At 41.4% G+C, this 19,515-nt stretch overlaps 1 protein-coding gene across 1 annotated transcript in view; it reads left to right on the top strand.

Moving 5' to 3' along the window:
* LOC125459471 (mucin-6-like) overlaps window positions 1-19,515 on the top strand; it is a 210,458-nt gene that overhangs the window by 111,701 nt on the left and 79,242 nt on the right. The window contains exons 14-15 of the mRNA XM_059652220.1: window positions 4,670-4,807; window positions 14,914-15,078. Of these exons, the coding sequence (XP_059508203.1) occupies window positions 4,670-4,807; window positions 14,914-15,078 (303 nt within the window). The remainder of the gene's footprint in view (window positions 1-4,669; window positions 4,808-14,913; window positions 15,079-19,515) is intronic.

Below are 19,515 nucleotides of genomic sequence, written 5' to 3' on the forward strand. Positions count from 1 at the left end.
CTTAGTCCAAAATTAGCACAAAAGACACAATATATTTGGCGTAACTGTTGGTTAATGCAGAAACTCTGCGTATAACTCAATGCCCTCCTTTATGTTGTGTTTGGTGGAGGGGGTATTTCATCAGACCAGAAGGTGGTGGGTGGGAACTCTGCCATGTTATTGCTTTTGCCCAAGTTAAATCTGGGATATGATACTCTTCAACATATTTGCCACCATGCCAGCCAATGAGGTCCCTAAGTGGGCAATTAGCACTGATTTCAGAATCTATCCTCGTGATATCCCCCAGAGGGAGATTCACCATGTGGGAAGCTGAAAACTACATTGTGTCAGAGTTAGTAGAAACTGCAGATGCTGGAGATTCTGAGATAACAAGGTTTCGAGCTGGATGAACACAGCAGGCCAAGCAACACCAGAGGAGCAGTTTCAGGCCTAGAACCTTCAGAAAATTTTCTGAAGAAGGATCTGGGCCCTAAACGTCAGCTTTCTTGCTCCTCAAATGCTGCTTGGCCTGCTGTGTTTACCCAGCTCTACACCTTGTTATCTCTCTTGTGTCAGAGTTGCTGTTTGGCTTTTGGTGGGATGTGGGGCGCATGGGTGTGTTCACTCATTGAGAGGCACTTGGTAGCTGACTCCTGAGCCCTCCCTAACCACAATCCTCATGCTGTGACTTCCGTCCCACTGTCAATCACGGGTGACCTGGGTCCCTCAATGATCCTGGGCCTGGGATGTGAACATAGAAGCAGTTGCTACTGTTTCTACTGTGCTACCATACATAGCAGCTGGCCTGTATTGCTTCCCTTCTCCATTATAGCCTTAATGCAAGAGCCATGATAAAGCTCAGGAAAAAAAAAGACAAAAGTACTGTGGATGCTGGACAGCTGAAGTTAAAACAGAAACTCAGCAAGCTTGGCAACCAGCTTTTGAGGGAGGGACATTGTTCATGTTTTGATGCAGTATGACCTATTTGGAAGTATTCTAGAAAAATAGAATAGCCATACTTACAGTTTTACAGTCCTTTTTCCTCCACACTATTAGTGGATAAACAATAATCCCTATGAAAACTCATCCCCATAGTGTATCAGAGTTCCCATTTTTGTGGAGTTTCGGCACTAAACCATTAATGCAGGATTCTAGAACGAAATATTTTACTTTCCCCTGGAACCCCAATTTACACACTGATCTTGTACAGGTGAATCTACCTTAGAGATAGTCACAGCAAAAGAACAATTTGCACTTATATTGTGCCTTTTATAACATTTTATGACTTTGTAATAATATATGTCTTAATAATGTACCTTGTACCTGGTTGCTATCATGTAATGAATTGTACCTTATTTAAAACAAGACTTAAACTTAGACTCCCTATTGGTTCTTCTCTACCGCTGTAGACCAAATTAGAAAAGGAAAATGATGACATGCTTGTCTGACAGTTTTGAAGTGTGGGTCACTGTTGTAATGTAAGAAGCACAGTGCCAATTTGTATGGAGCAAAGACCCAAAAACAGCAATATAATGATAATTGTTATTGTCAGAGGATCTGTTTCTGGGTTTGTTGGTATTGGCCCCAAGATTCCAGTGATAACTCTGGAATTCTAGATTTCATTTCTGTGCTGAAATCCTAAAATGAGTCTTAAACCAGAACCTTTTGACTTGGATTGGGAATGCTATCAAGTGTGCCACAGCTGGTACTTACAGAATGGACAACGTGACCTTTGTTTATAAGGTGCTGATTAGAATACTTCTCAAAAGGTATAATTTTTTTTTGAGATTAGAAACCAATGCTGGGATTCTGTTATATTTAAATGTTTATGAATCAAAATTACTCACAAGCTCCACGATAATTTCCTTTTTCTTCGTATTTCTTTGAAATCAAACTGACAGTCAGATCCAGTTAAGATAGCTTTATTTATAATTACTGTACTTTGGATTGTGCTAAGATAGCTAGAATTCAGAGTAGATGTCCGACTGGGTCTGCATGGCCATTTATATTGCAATGAGAAAACAGATGTGATAAATCTGTGAATGATGGTAAATACTAAATGTAAACTGCTTGGGAGACTTCACCCAGTTTACTGGACTAAAAAATATATAGTTATTAGCAATTGAGAGTATGTCTGCATGATCACTGTCTTCTGTTCTTCCTCCAGTTTATCTTTCCCCAACCAACCGCCATGAAACATCAAGTAACAGCTTCCTAATATGGTGGAATAGCAAAGTAGCATGAAAGAGTGCAGTAGAGCTTTTCTCTTCTGCAGTGGTACCATTTTACAGCTGAGGATTTACTGGTGTTCTTCATTCAATCTTTTTTTAAATAATTCTCTAGAGAGAACAGAATGAAAAATTTTAAATAATTTTAGATATGTCTGGATTTTGTTATGCACTTTAATGGATTGAAAATAAAGAAAAATATTCATACCACCCTAGAGCTTCTATAATGTTGTTTGACTTAAATTATGGATGCTAAGGCGGGTCTACATCTTACAGTATTGTCTTGCTTTCTCTTATTAAACAGCAAAAAAAATTCAGGAAATTTCAGGAAAAGATGAATCCCTTTTTAATGATGGAAAGCAGTTGCTGCTGAGAATTTAGAGCTGTTTGTAGGTGGGAAGAACTTCTGGTCACAAGCTTCCAATTACAACTCTCCACAAACACTCTTTGCATCATATTTGGAAACCAGGTTTGGATCCCATAAATTTATGCTCTCTAGTCTTAGCCATGGAAATGATTATGATCTACTCTGTCTATACCTCTCATAATTTTGTATACCTCAGCCAGATCTCTTCTCAGCCTCCTCTGTTCAAAGGTAAACAAACCCAGCATATCCAATATCTTGTCATAACTAACATTGTTATCCCAGGTAACATTCCGTCTGTGTGGAGTTTGTACATTCTCCCTGTGTCTGGATGTGTTTGTTCCGACTGCTCCGGTTTCCTCCCACAGTTCAAGTTCTTTTGGACTAGCTTTCCATGATGGCTATTGTCTTTTGGACTAGCTTTCCACATGGGACCTCGTGAAGTCCATGTAAACCACATCAAGTACGCAACCTTCATCAATATATTTAGTCACCTTTTCAAAAAAAAACATTAAATTAGTTAGCTGAGGCAGCCAAGGCAAGTTGGCCAACTGGATCCAAAATTGGCTTGGATATAGGAGGCAAAGGGTGATGAAGGAGGGGTGTTTTTGTAGTTGGAAGCCTGTGGCCAGCAATGTACTATAGAGTTTGCTGCTGGCACCCTTGCTATTTGTTATGTACATTATGCACTGGATGTCATGCAGAAGGTTTAAGTAGTAAGTTTGCAGGTGACTTTAACATTGGTGTTAAAGTTGATAGTGAGGAGGATTGGTCTTAAACTACAGTCTGATATTGATCAGCTATTGAATTAGACCAATGGAAGATGGAATTTAATCTTGATAAGTATGCATTTTGGGATGTCTAATAAGGGAGGACATTCACAACGAATAGTAGGTCCCCAGGGACTACTGAGGAACCAAGGCACCTTAGATCCCTGAAGGTGTCAGCACAAGTAGACAAGGTAGTGAAGAAGGCAAACAGGATGCTTTCCTTCATTAGTTAAGTAATATAATATGGGAGCAAGGAAGTTTTGTTGCAACTTTATGAAACATTGGTTAGATCACAGATGGAATATTAGAGAAGCTGGAGAAGAATCACCAGGATCTACAGAATCCCTGCAGTATGGGAACAGGCCATTTGGCCCATCGTGTCCACACTGATCCTCTGAAGAGCATCTTACTCAGACTCACCCCCATCCCTAAAACCCACCATTTCCCATAGCTAACCCACCCAGCCTGCATATTCCTGGACACTGGGCAATTTAGCATGGCTAATTCACCTATCCTGCACACCTTGAACTGTGGGAGGAAACCGGGGCAGTCGGAACAAACACATCCAGACACAGGGAGAATGTACAAACGCCACACAGACGGAATGTTACCTGGGATAACAATGTTAGTTATGACAAGATATTGGATATGCTGGGTTTGTTTACCTTTGAACAGAGGAGGCTGAGAAGAGATCTGGCTGAGGTATACAAAATTATGAGAGGTACAACATTGTGGGCTGAAGGGCCTGTTCTGTGCTGTACTGTTCTATGTTCTATGTATAGACAGAGTAGATCATAATCATTTCCATGGCTAAGACTAGAGAGCATAAATTTAAGGAGATGATAAGTGGTCTAGAAGAGATTTAAGAACTTTTTTTTCACCTAGAGTGTAGTAGAAATATGTAACCTGCAGTCTGAAAGAGCGGTGGAGCCAGGTGCACCTGCAATATTTAAGAAGCATCTAAATGAATATTTAAAATCACAGGATGTAGTAGGCTATGGAGCAGGTGCAGGTAAATGGGATTAGTAGAGTTGGTGTTTGTTAATCAGTGTAGATATAGTGGGCTGAAGGATCTGTTTCTATGCTGCATGACTGAGATTCTAATTTCAAAGTTGCACTGAGAAAACACAATTTCTCTCACATAAACAGCTGAAGATATAATTAAGTAAAAACCATTTCTCTAATACTCACTTAGTATTACTTTCAATAGAGTGAAATCTAAGTGGTCATATTTCAGTTGTATGCCATAAGATTTGATTCAGTCTTTTAAATAAGATACATAATTATCAATGAATTTATTGACTATGTAGTCAATTTTATTTTTTCAGGAAACATTAAAATTTATAGGCAATCTTCCAGCTACATCCAGGTAAAATCCAGTTTTGGCCTGGAGATGCAAGTTCAAACTCATCCATTTATGCAACTGTATATTATTATTGATGAGAACTTCTCCATGACCACTCATGGTAAGAATAATTAAATTGCTTTGCTGAACTTAGTGTAATATTAGTCCGGAGATTATGCTGTTGGACATTATAACATTGACAGTGCGAGGGGAAGGAATTCTGTTCAGTGGAAGGGATGTATAGATGCATTTCAGCCAATTGAAAAGTGGTTGAAATTGAGAGGCAGAGCTTTGGTATGGGAATAGCAAAACTATTACACAGTGAAAGTAAGAACAGGTTTGGTCTTTATAATTTCTGGAGCAATGAGATCAACGTAATATTTGATGATGGTTAGAGGCACAGATGCAGAAAGGTGCACATTTTGATTATGGGGAGTGAGAAACGAGACTGATTTGCTGTTTATAAAGGGGTGTGACTTTAATATAGAACTGTAAAGACTCCATTCTTGGGAGCTTAGAGCTGAATGAGTCTTGAAGTGAGGAACATGGAGAAAGTGTTGCTCTGAGGTATTAGAGGAAGGAGGGACTGAAGAAAATGGGAGTGGTGTTTGGGTATTCAGCATCCAATATCGTGAAGATAATAGGTTGCTTCAAGATGAGAGGTTTCTTCATCCATTTATTATTTATTATTAGTCCAATTACGTGTTGCTGAAAAATAATAGGTTTGACTAGGATAGTAGGTTAAGTAGAGTGCAACACAGGATGAAGGTGGATGAACTGGGAAGTCCTTAATTTTCCCTGTCAGTAGTTACTGAAAGTAACTGGGATTCGGAGTATATAAGTCCCCATCTTAGTTCTTTGGAATCACTAGGGACCATTTCTCCACATGGGTGAAATTGTGGCACACTTCTCTCCCTTAATGGTTGCACAAATTGTTACCACTTTAGTGCTTATGGTTATGGGTTACCTGTGGTTTCCTTTGAATGCCAGAAATGTTCTTTGTTTCTTTGCCTGTAGAACGGATGTAGTTCTGGACTTGCAGTTTTGCTTACCACAACTTTTCTTCCACACGTTGGGTATTAACTTTCTTTTATTTGTACCTCCCTCATCATTTTACTGTGCTGATGTAGGCTGTTTGATCTGCTTTTACTTTTATTATTCCATGCTTTACGAGCCTTTGCGAAGGTGTTGGTGATCTGCCTCCATGGAAGCATGCTGAAGAATTGGTCTTAGCCGTAAACATAACAAAACTCAAATCTTCTACCAAATCATCCCAGGGCAAGTTCCAGTCCATCCCTTCACTAAGATCAATGAAGATATCCTCCCAAACATGAAATATTTCCTTAACCTGGGAAGCTAACTCTCATTTAAGGCTGACATTGATGCAAATATTCAACATTCCATCCAATCTGTGAGTGCCAGCTTCGTACTCTTAAGGAAGAGAGCCTTCAACAATCATGACATCTCCACTGATACTAAGATCTTTGTGTACAGGGCAATCATCCTTCAAATCTTTTCTTGGCTCTGAAACTATGCATAGACACCACCCGAAGATCCTTGTGAAGCACCAGTAATGCTATGGTGGATTCTCCACATTGGCTGGAGTACAGGCGTACTAATATTAGCATTCTCGATCAGCCATTAGAACCAGCATTGAGGCCACAATCATCCTGAATCCCTCACCTTCCTGGACCTTTCTGTCTCCATCTCCAGCAACCATCCACAAACCGATGTCCATTTCAAGCCCACCGACTCCCACAGTTATCTGGAATGCACCTACTCCCACCCACCTTCCTGCAAAAATTCCATCCCCTATTCCCAGTTCCTTCGCCTCCGCCGCATCTGTTGCCAGGCTGAGGCATTCCACTCCCGCACATCCCAGATGCCCTCATTCTTCAAGTACCACAACTCCCCCCGCACCCACCCCCCCACCCCGCCAGTGGTTGAGAATGCCCTCAACCGTGTCTCCCGCATTTCCCGCACCTCATCCCTCACACCCCGCCCCTGCAATAACCGCCAAAACAGAATCCCCCAGTCCTCACATACCACCCCACCAACCTCCGGATACAACACATCATCCTCCGACACTTCCGCCATCTACAATCCGACCCCACCACCAAAGAAATTTTTCCGACCCCACCCTTGTCTGCCTGCTGGAGAGACCACTCTCTACATGACTCCCTTGTCCGCTCCACGCTCCCCTCCAACCCCACCACACCTGGCACTTTCCCCTGCAACCGCAGGTAGTGCTACACCTGCCTCCACACCTCCCCCGCCACCGCCATCCCAGGCCCCAAGATGACTTTCCACATCAAGCAGATGTTCACCTGCACTTCTGCCAATGTAGTATACTGCATCCGCTGTACCCGGTGTGGCTGCCTCTACATTGGGGAAACCAAGCGGAGGCTTGGGGACGGCTTTGCAGAACACCTCCGCTTGGTTCGCAATAAACAATTGCACCTCCCAGTTGCGAACCGTTTCAACTCCCCCTCCCATTCCTTAGACAACACGTCCATCCTGGGCCCGCTGCAGTGCTATAATGATGCCACCAGTAAGTTGCAGGAACAGCAACTCATATTCCGCTTGGAAACCCTGCAGCCCAATGGTATCAATGTGGATTTCACAATCTTCAAAATCTGCCCCCCCACCACTGCATCCCAAAACCAGCCCAGCGTGTCCCTGGCTCCCTAACCTGTTCTTCCTCTCACCTATCCCCTCCTCCCACCTCACGTCACACCTCCATTTCCTACCTACTAACCTCATCCCTCCCCCTTGACCTGTCAGTCCTCCCCGGACTGACGTATTTCCTCCCTACCTCCCCACCCATACTCTCCTGTCCACCTATCTTCTCCTCTATCCATCTTCAGTCCACCTCCCCCTCTCTCCCTATTTATTTCAGAATCCTCTCCCCATCCCCTTTTTCTGATGAAGGGCCTAGGCCCGAAACATCAGCTTTTGTGTTCCTAAGATGCTGCTTGGCCTGCTGTGTTCGTCCAGCCCCACATTTTGTTATCTCTGCTTGTCTGACTACCTCCTTAGGGTGCCAGAGCTTTGACTGCCAAAGCAAATCTTCTTTGCCCAGGTCAAGGAATGCATTTGAACAAGAAGAACACAAAGGAAGTGTTTCAAACACTTGCTGAAGGCTTCTGTCAAAAAATACAGCAGAAATGCCAAGACCATGATTATAGCAGAAATGCCAACATGTGTTAGAAGAAATCAATTTAGAGGAATCCCCTGTGTGAAGGAGCCACAATTCTTCTAGAACACCTATCGGCAAGTGAATGTGTGGAAAATGAGCCGGAGATAGGAATGTCTGTGATCTCAAGGTCTAGGACCACTTCCACCTCCTGGAAACTTGAGCTAAACATATGGTTGGAGATGTGATTCTAGGATCAGCTTCATCAGCCACACAAAAACCCACTGAACCCATATACAGTGATATGGATTTCCAAGGTGGACAATCATACTCGTTAGTGGATGATTGTCAACAACAATGGCAGTGAAATGCATTTTTCAACTATTGCTGTCCAAATGGTATTGCTACACCCAGCTTGCTTAAACAACATTTTGTTTTCCGATGTGTGCTTTAATGTTGCAAGTTAGACTATTTCTGAACTCCTCTATAATCACCAATTCTCTTATTCAGTCTTAAGTGTGGCCTAGAATAAAGAATATATCCATTGGTCACGGTCTATTTGATTCTTTCAAATACCACCTATGTTTGCTTGGGCTTGTTGTGTGAATTTCAGAACTGCTGATAATATGCTTCTGGAATGAGCACATAGGTGCTGAAGATTTCATCCTTAGTTTTTTGTGATTGATCACTTCAGAGTGGACAAGGTTGCTTGGGCTGATTTTGTAAATAGCATTATATCACCAGTGTCCACACCTCCTGGATAATTGCTGCTGTTTCAAAAGTTATAAAGAAGGATTCATATACGGGAATAAATTGGGAGAATTTTAAAGCTTTAGGCTTTTTTCAGTTTTATGGGGTTTGGCTGTTATTGAGCAGTGAGATTATCCTGAGCAGCTTGATGCTGTTTTTGGTCTTTGTCTCTCTACACTTCTGACTCCAATTCCAACTTCTGTAGCTGAATGTTTCTTTTTTACTCCTTATGCTCCTTGCTTTCTTTCTGGGCTCGAAACTCTTCTTCCTTTTCTCAGGTTTGGAAATCTTGGCTTCAAGCTCTAGAAACTCATTTCTGAATAGTCTTTCTATGCCCTGAGGTACATTCTCTAACTGTTTCTGTTTTCCTTTTGCTTTCTTCTCTTGGTTTTGTCTTAAAGCATTAATGTTCAGCATGCTTTCCAGTTTTTTTTTCAGGTCTATTTAAGGTACAGTAGCTCAACCTTGTTCTGAGTCACTTTATACTCATTAGAACATAGAACATAAGAAAGTACAGCACAGGAACGGATCCTTTGGCCAATGATGTTATGCTGAACATGGTGACAAATGAAACTAATCCCTTGTATATTCATATGCTTATCTAAAAGTCCCATGACTTGTATCTATCCACCACCACCCCTAGCAGCATGTTCCAGATTCTTACCACTCTCTATATGAAAAATCTTGCCCCTCACATCTCCTTTGAACTTCCTCCTCTCAACTTCAATCCTTTCCCCCTAGTTTTAGGCATTTCACCTCTGTGAAAAAAATTCTGACCATCAACCCTATCTGTGCATCTTGTAATTTTATTGAATTCTATCAAGTCTACCCTCAGCCTCCACTGCTCCAGAGAAAACAAACCCATATTTACTAGCCTATCCTTTTAGCACATACCCTCTAATTCAGGCAGCATCCTGGTAAATCTCTTCTGCACCCTTTCAAAAGCCTCCACATCCTTCATGTAATGTGGTGACCAGAATTGAACGCTGTGCTCTAAGTGTGGCCTAACTAAAGTCTCATAAAACTGCAACATGGCAACCTGACCCCAGTACTCAATTCCCCGACCAATAAATGTAAGATGTCATATGCCTTCTTTACCAGCCTATGTACTTGCGTGGCCACTTTCAGGGAGCCATGGATTTGAACCCCAAGGTCCCTCTGTACATCAGTGCTGTTCAGGGTTCTGCATTAAATGTATACTTTTCTTTAGCATTTGATTTCCCAAAGTGCAGCACCTCATACTTACCTGGATAAACTACTGCCATGTCTCTGCATATATCTGCAACTTGTCTATATTTCGCTGTATCCTTTGACAATCTTTAAGCCTGAACCAAATACAAAATACTCCACTAGAATTTTCAAGAATAACTGTCTCTGTCTACTGTCTACTGGGTACTTCAAGACCTATTTATTTAGCAGTGCCTTTTCATTGTTCCATGTGCCAGGATGCTGACTTCTGACAATTGAAAACTTCTTGCTCGATAAACTCTTATGCATCAAAAATTGCCACCTCAATATTTTCAAAAATAAAATTTACAGCTGTAAATTCTGGTCTTGTTTGAAATAATTTGAACTGTTACTTCCCTTCAACTTCTCATTTCTTTGCAGTTCAAAGTTTGGTCCTTTTCAGAGCAGATTAAATTCTAACTTTTAAAACAAATTTGGCTTTGGCTTATTTTGCAATAAGTTTAATCTCAAACATGAAACCTCAAGTGTCACAACAACATCAGGTGAGTCTTCAAAGTGGTTCGTGTGCTAAGAATGTGTATGTGTTTCTGTGTAGTCCACTTTTAATTTTCAAGTGCATCAATTTAAATATAAATAGCAACACTGGGTGGCACCATGGCGCAGTAGTTAGCACCTCTGCCTCACAATGCCAGGGACCTGGGTTCAATCCAGCCTTGGGTTACTGTGTGGAGTTTGCACGTTCTCCCCATGTCTGCGTGGGTTTGCTCTGGTTTCCTCCCACAGTCCAAAGATGTGTGGGTTAGATGGATTGGCCATGCTAAATTGCTCCATAGTGCCTAGGGATGTGTAGGTTAGGTGGATTAGCCATGGTAAAACTAAAATAATGTGCGGGATTACAGTTATGAGTGGGATGTTCTTAGAAGGGTTGTTGCTGAATGACCTCTTTCCACACTGTAGAGATTCTATGAACAAAACTTCAATCTCAAACAAAAGGAAAGTTATATTGCTGAATTTGTGTAAGAGCAATGAACTTTCATCCTTATGGCTCTTCAAAACCCTGTATATTTGGGCTGCCTAAGATAACACAAAAATGATATTTATTTCTGTCCCCATTTATGTAGGACAGGTTTTCACTGTATTAACTTTTTATGTGCACCAATATGGCGTGGTGTAGAGGTTGCAATATCTCTTTTAGATCATAGATCATAGAATCCCTACAATGTGGAAACAGGCCCTTCAACCCAACAAGCCCACACCAACCCTCAGAGTATCCCACCCAGACCCGTCCCCTACAGCCCACCAAATCTACATATCCCTGAAAAAAAAGCAATTTAGCATGACCAATCCACCTGGCCTGCACATCTTTGAACTGTGGGAGGAAACCCATGCAGACACAGGGAGAATGTGCAAACTCCTTTTAAGCATGAAAACAGGAGAATAGCTCAAGTAAATGTTAGTCCCTTAGCAGCTGAGACAAATTATGGGGAATAAGGAAATGGCAGTGGCATAGAACAGATATTTTGGTTTGGATCTTTTGGTCAACATTATCCATTGTGCGTATTTACCAGGATTTCTGCCACCTGACTCTTTATTGACATTCAGTTGGGCTCTCTATCTGGCTGAAGCATCCATGAGCCAATGGAAAAATCCACAGGAAGAGACTGCCAAGTATTTTAAAAAAAACATAAAGTGTGCCCACCATTTCACTGCAATAACTACCATGTTAAAGTAAGTTTTTAAAGGGCTAAAGTTGTTTTAGTTGGTGAGTGCATTAATAAATGGACTAACTGATGAATAGGTAATCTAGTTGGATTAGGTTAGAGTATAGTCTGGTCAGGATGTGATGAAGCCAAGGACGTAGTCAGGTTGGAGAGCTGGAGTGCAGTCAGAGTACAGGTGAATCTCATTACTGGATAGTCAGTGATTTGGATGGATTGTTGCCTTGGAGAAAAATCAGGTAGACGGTGAGAGAAGGTGGTGGGAAGATATGGGTTTGGTCATGTCAAGCAGGAGGTGCTTGAAGGGTCAGTTATGATGCTCAGTTTAGTTACCCTGAATAATTGATGAGTTAGCCCAGGCGTCAACTAGCATATCGTTCCCAGGGTGAAAATTCAGGCAAGTCCTGCACAACTGACACTAAACTCAATGACAGAGACTTCTGTGAAGGGTTTGGAATAGTGAAATAAATCTTTCAGAAACTTTGGGCAATTCAGTGAATGTGTACATAGCAGGATTTCCATGGTCCCGACATATATCTCAACTTTTGTTTGATCTTTGATGATCTGAGCATTGTTGGATTTGTCTTTGCAACTGAAGGTACACATTTCAAACCAGAATTAAGGGCCAAGTTAGACGCTACGAAGAGGAACGAAGTTAAGGTACTTAATGTGAACAGAGACTAAAAACAGGGAGTGAAATCAAACAGAGCTGTCAGACCTGCTGCCTTAAACTGAAGGCTCTAAGATAGTGCATATTTACGATTTTTTTTTCTCTGGGGTGGTGCTGTTCCAATGTATTGGCGAATAAATGATTGTTAATCTGTGCCTGCATCTCCTGAGATTATTTTGTAAAGTAATCGATTCATCTCAACGCAAGATTCTTTGTTTAGATATTCAGACCCTTTGAAAGAGGGACATTCCACCCCCAGAGAAGATAATCATCCCTGCAGGTTTACTTATCATGTAGTGTTGTGCAGAGGAGCATTAATACCGGTGGTGGGAGGGTGAGGTCCTATAATAATTATTAACTGGTCACTTAAGGGCCTCAATTAACAGATTAGGAAACCACAGACTTTCCTGACATGGGCATAATCAGAATGGAGGCAGGATGTGGCAGGTTTCTTTCATTACCCTCCTGCTGAATGAAATGTTCTCTATTTCCAAGTGCAACACTAAAAAAGCCAGAAGATTTGCCAGTTTTGCTCTCCATATTTTAGAAATAATATGCTTGCATTGGAAGCAGTCCAGTCAATGTTCATTGAACTTGTCTCTGGGATGAAAAAGTTGATGTGATGCTTGGTAAATAAGTTCACATTCTCTGGCATTTGGAATAACAAGAGCTAATCTAATTTAATAATTCAAGATGTGAAGTGCCTCTATAGGATAGACACAGATTTTTTAGTTAGTTGGATTCTCCAAATTCTATGATCATGCTGCCAAGACAAGGAGTCAATCATTTAGAACAGGGATGAGGAAAAATTCAAAGGGTTGTGATCTTTGAAATTCTCTATGGCAAGAGGATTCTGCATGCTCCATTGTTGGAGCTGCAATAGACAACTTATTGGTTTCTCCATGTATGGTGAGTTGGGATATGAAGCCTGGTGGGATTGGGTCTGATGAGGTGGGAGAAATAAATACCGAGCCCTTCAGATTTTCTGTTTAATGGTTTTCTTCAGAGGGTTCAGATGGAGAGGTTTTTACCAATCAGGGTGTTCAATTACCTGGGCAATTTCCTCCAAGTTGAAGGGGAAAACTGTATAAGCGTAGATTTCCTATAGAAGTATAGTTTTCTCACAGATCTGTAGTAAGGGACAAATATATAGGTAAGGGTTAAAAGAAAGAAAGGATTAAGAGAGCACTTGCTTGCTGCAGCAGAGACAGGTAACTAGTTGGAAGATAGTGCTTGCATACTTGCAGATGACACTACGGTCGGTGGAGTGGTGGACAATGTGGAAGAATGTTGCAGGTTGCAGGGAGACTAGGATAAACAGCAGAATTGGGCTGTAAGGTGGCAAATACAGTTCAATGCAGATAAATGTGAGGTGATTCACTTTGGGAAGGATAATAGGAAGGCAGAATACTGGGTAAATGGAAAGATTCTCGGTAGTGTAGATGTGCAGGGGGGTCTTGGTGTCCGTGTACATAGATCCCTGAAATTTGCCACCCAGGTTGATAGTGCTGTTAAGAAGGCTTACAGCGTGTTAGGTTTTATTGGTAGAGGGATTGAGTTCTAGAGCCGAGATGTCATGCTGCAAAACGCTAGAGCGGCCTCACTTGGAATATTGCGTATAGTTCTGGTCGCCCCATTACAGGAAGGATGTGGAAGCATTGGAAAAGTTGTAGAGGAGATTTACCAGGATGTTGCCTGGTCTGGAGCGAAGGCCTTATGAGGAAAGGTTGAATGACTTGGGTCTTTTCTCATTGGAGAGAAGAACGCTTAGAGGGGATTTAATAGAGACATACAAGATGATCAGAGGATTAGATAGGGTGGACAGTGAGAGTCTTTTTCCTAGGATGATGAAGTTGGCTTGTACGAGGGGGCATAGCTGCAAATTGAGGGGTGATAGATCAGAGACAGGTTCTTTACTCAGAGAGTGGTAGGGGCGTGGAATGCCCTACCTGCCTATGTAGTTAACTCAGCCACATTAGGGGCATTTAGACAGTGCTTGGGTAAGCATATGGATGATGATGGGATAGTGTAGGGGGATGGGCTTAGATTCGTTCACAGGTCGGTGAAACATCGAGGGTCGAAGGGCCTGTTCTGCGCTGTATTATTCTATGTTCTATGTTTATTTTTGATAAAGGTCTCAATGGACAATAGCCCTCCAGTGTGATAATGTAGGAGCCTTGTACCACTGATAGTAAACTGTGTGGTGTTGTTAGATTTACTGCTTATGCTAGATGTAGATAGTAATTAATATCGTTTTGGGGTTGCATCAACTTGTTTGTGTATAGGTGTAAAAGAAGTACTTTCTTATCGATGTATTTGGAGATAGCTCAAAATCCTGAGTGAGTTTTGGAACCCCTCCCCCAGCAACTGCTACTGGTGTTTTGCTTGAATAAAGTTCTTAAGTGTTGCTCTACTTCGCTATCTGAGCCTCTGACTGCCTTTACAGAGATCACAGTTACAAAGTCAGCCATGTTAGGATTTCTAAATGTTCCTGACACGCAGCTTCAGTCGACACTGCACTGCAACTTTCCAGTAATTGGGATATCGGAGCCCTTGTGATGTGTAACACCTTCGTAACAGGACACTTACCTTATAAGACAATGGATACCCAGTTATTAGTTAAATTAGCAATATTCTGCCAAATGTAGATGGAGGAAAAGTAGTTGATATGCTACATAGTCCTTAATTTGTTTACCTACAATTGTAAAAGCTGTTTTTTAAAATTATACTTGATCTTGCTATTTACAAATGTAATTCACTTTCAGGGCTTTGTGGCAATTTCGATGGAAATTCTCAAAATGATTTCAAGAGTAGTATGGGAATTCAGGAGGGAACGGCTAGCAGTTTTGTAGATTCCTGGAGAGTTATTGAACATTGTCAGTCTGCTCAAGATAAGGACTGCGACCCATGCTCACTAAGCCAATCAAATAGTAAGTAGCAAATATCAAATGAAGGTTTGTTGCAGCAGTGTTTCTTAAAACTGACTCACACCCGAAAGTAATGAACTAGCTATTGACCAATATTGTGATTTTTTTTAACCTGTAACTGATGCTTATTTTCATTTCAACTGCTGAATGCTATCATCTTAGTCCTTTAAAGATTTGTTATTTTAATTGTTAAACTACAATATCTAACATTAACACTGTTAAGCTCATTCTCCATGTCCATGGGAATAATGTGTACTACATCATCAACTTTATTACTTTACCATTTTTATTTTATTTAACTTTTTAAAAAAAACTTTCTGTTTTATCTCAGGAATTCAAAAAATTGATAAGTTTCTAAAAACTAAGGGTACAGCCATTGATAATTTTGTAATTTTAAAGTGTTTGAAAATTTCTTTTCAAAAGTTGCAGATTAGATACTTCTTGATAGTGTATTTACAAGAGGTTATATTACTGTCTATTTTTATATATCTGTGATTTCTTTATTCATTTTTCAAATGGGTGAAATACTGAAAGACTTTTCATTGTTAATCATTGGTTGCCTTTGGAAGGTGATGTTGTGCCTTCCTGTTGGACAATGCTGTTCTTGTAGAGATGCTGCTCCCACACTGTTAGGTAATTCCAAGATAATGAATTAACAACTGTGAAAAAGTGATGAGTATGCTCAAGTTGGTAGAATAAATGGCTTGGAGAGGAACTTGATGTTTTTATTCTGTTATTACTTTTGCATTCCTTGGTAGTAGAATTAATAGCATTGGGAAATGCTGGTAAAATGACTTTGGCTTGTTTATTGAAAACTGTGTGTATTCCAGCCATGATAATAAAATGTGAGGCTGGATGAACACAGCAGGCCAAGCAGCATCTTAGGAGCACAAAAGCTGACGTTTCGGGCCTAGACCCTTCATCAGAGAGGGGGATGGGGTGAGGGTTCTGGAATAAATAGGGAGAGGGGGGAGGTGGACCGAAGATGGAGAGAAAAGAAGATAGGTGGAGAGAGTATAGGTGGGGAGGTAGGGAGGGGATAGGTCAGTCCAGGGAAGACGGACAGGTCAAGGAGGTGGGATGAGGTTAGTAGGTAGATGGGGGTGCGGCTTGGGGTGGGAGGAAGGGATGGGTGAGAGGAAGAACAGGTTAGGGAGGCAGAGACAGGTTGGACTGGTTTTGGGATGCAGTGGGTGGAGGGGAAGAGCTGGGCTGGTTGTGTGGTGCAGTGGGGGGAGGGGACGAACTGGGCTGGTTTAGGGATGCAGTTGGGGAAGGGGAGATTTTGAAACTGGTGAAGTCCACAGTGATACCATTAGGCTGCAGGGTTCCGCCTGTCTCTGCCTCCCTAACCTGTTCTTCCTCTCACCCATCCCTTCCTCCCCACCTCAAGCCGTACCCCCATCTACCTACTAACCTCATCCCACCTCCTTGACCTGTCCATCTTCCCTGGACTGACCTATCCCCTCCCTACCTCCCCACCTATACTCTCTCCACTTATCTTCTTTTCTCTCCATCTTCGGTCCGCCTCCCACCTCTCCCTATTTATTCCAGAACCCTCACCCCATCCCCCTCTCTGATGAAGGGTATAGGCCCGAAACGTCAGCTTTTGTGCTCCTGAGATGCTGCTTGGCCTGCTGTGTTCATCCAGCCTCACATTTTATTATCTTGGATTCTCCAGCATCTGCAGTTCCCATTATCTCTGTATTCCAGCCATTGTATCCTAGTGTCATAGGGATAGATATTGAGTCCAGTGGAATGCATATTGATAAGCAATCTCTATCAGCAGTCTGTCCTGAATGATGTTCAGTTTCTTATTTATAATTACAAAAGACCGTTAAAGATCAGGGGAAGATGATTAAAGCTTGCTGAATGTTGAAGAAAATAACTAAAATGTTATCTACTTTGGATTTTATGGTGGGTGAATCATAATGAAATAAGTAGAAATGTTTGAGTCAAAACATTATCCTGAGGAGCTCTGATAGAATAGACTAAGGAAAATTATAGACCAGTCAGTCTTAATTCTGTGGTGGGCAAATTATTGGAGAGGATTCTAAGAGATAGTATTTATGATTATTTGGATAAGCATAGTTTGATTAGAAATAGTCAGCATGGGGCAGGTCATGCCTCACAAGTCTTAGAACAGTGGGTGTATTGGATATGGATTTTAGCAAGGCATTCAATAAGGTTCCACATGGTAGGCTCTTTCAGAAAATAAGGAGGGATGGGATTCAGGGAAATTTCGCTGTCTGGATACAAAACTGATTTTTGATTGTTCACCATTCTTTTTGACATGTTATGGTAATTTGTAGAGTTGTGCTGTTATCTTTAGAGAAATTTTAACCTTTTACCTTTGGTACTCAACAGAAATGTAATCCTGTCTGATGTAAGATGTGTGATTTATCTATATTTTAACATCATTTGTTTTTGGATTTTTTGAATTTTGAATTATCAGCATGCGGCTGTTAAGTGTCTGAGTGGGTTTAATGATTAACTTGTAGGTATTTTTGTCACCACAGTGATTTATTTTAAAACAAAGTATTCGGGGAAGACTTGCTGGAGATTAATACGGATTTATTCACATTGGAAGAGGTAACAAGTACACAATGTTTAGGTTTTCATATGGAAGATTCTGGAAAAATTTTGGCTTGGAGAAATACTCATGGCTTTTTAATTTCAGTTTAGGACAGTTTGCAGAAGTTTTGGCTAAAACTTGATGTGTAAAAATGTTGCTCCTGAGAAGAAGACGTGGTGTTGAGACTGTTATTAAAAAAATTACATCTCTGTAAGGAATTTAGGAAAGGTTCCAGAACAGAAGTATTTGATTAAAACCCAGAAGGGTTATCTGAAACTTAGAAAGCTTCAGAGTGACTTGTATTAAGCCTCAAAGATGTTGAATTGAATGCATTGTTAAATTAAACTCAGCAAATGTGAAAGAGAAAGTTTTTTTTTTCCTGTTTTAAGTACTGTAAGAGTGTTAGAGTCATAGAGTTATAGAGTTGTACAGCATTGAAACTGACTTTTTGGTCCAACTCGTCAATGAAACCAGATATCCTAAATTACTCTAGTTCCATTTGCCAGCATTTGGCTCATATCCCTCTAAACCATTCTTATTAACATATCCATCCAGATGCCTTTTTAATGTTGCATTTGTACCACTTACACTACTTCCTTTGGTACCTCCCTTCATACATGCACCATCCTCTGCGTGAAACTGTCGGTTTAACTTTACCTTTAGGTTCCTTTTAAATCTTTCCTCTGTCACCAGAGCGACATGGTGGTAGCCCTGCTGCCTCACAGCGCCAGGGGCAGGCTCCATTCCAGTCTTGGGTGACTGCCTGTGTGGAGTGTACACATTCTCCCTGTGTCTGCTTGTGTTTCCTCTGGGTGTTCTGGTTTCTTCCCACAGTCTAAAGAAGTGCAGGGTAGGTGGATTGACTGTGGAAAATGCAGTGATAGGGTAGGGGAGTGAATCTGGATGGGATGCTCTTTGGAGAGTCCGTGTGGACTTGTTAGGCTGAATGGCCTGCTTTCACACAGGAGGGATTCTATGATTTCCCTTAAACCTACACTCTCTAGTTTTGGACTTCCCTACCCTGAGAAAAAAAGCCTTGGCTGTTCACCATATCCATGCCCCTCATGATTTTATAAACCTCTATATGGTCACAACTCAGCCTCCAATACTCCAGTGAAAATAGCCTCAGCCTATTCAGCCCCTCCCTATTGCTCAAATTCTCCAAATCTGGCAACATCCTTGTAAATCTTTTTGAACCCTTTCAATGTCCTATACAGCTGCTACAGGGCATCCCAACGCCTATACTCAATGCACTGACCAATAAAGGCAAACATACCAAACCTCATCTTCACAACCCTGTTAACCTGCAGTTCCACTATCAAAGAACTATGAAAACCTACTTTAAATTCTCTTTGTTCGGCAACACGCCCCAGGACCCAACCATTCAGTGTATATGCCATGCCCTGATTTGCCTTTCCAGGATTCAAGACCTCACATTTATCTAAATGAAATTCCATCTGCCACGTCTTGGCCCATTGGCCCATCTGACCAAGATTCTGTTGCACTTTCAGATAACCTTCTTCGCTGTCCAGCACACCTTCAATTTTGGTGCCATCTGTAAACTTACTCACTATACCTCCTATATTCACATTCTAATCATTTATATAAATGACAAAAAGTGTGGACCCAGGATGATTCTTGCAGCACACAGCTGGTCGGAGGCCTTTAGTCCAAAAAACAACCCTCCACCAACACCCTCTGTCTCTTACCTTCAAGCCAATTTTGTATCCAAATAGCCAGTATACCCTAGATTCTACGCAACCTAACCATGGGGTGGCACAGTGGCTCAGTGGTTAGCATTGCTGCCTGACAGCACCAGGAATCTGGGTTCAATTCCACCCTTTGGCAAGTGTGCACATTCTCCC

This window comes from Stegostoma tigrinum, chromosome 17, assembly GCF_030684315.1.
Source record: "Stegostoma tigrinum isolate sSteTig4 chromosome 17, sSteTig4.hap1, whole genome shotgun sequence".
NCBI classification, from domain to species: Eukaryota; Metazoa; Chordata; class Chondrichthyes; order Orectolobiformes; family Stegostomatidae; genus Stegostoma; species Stegostoma tigrinum.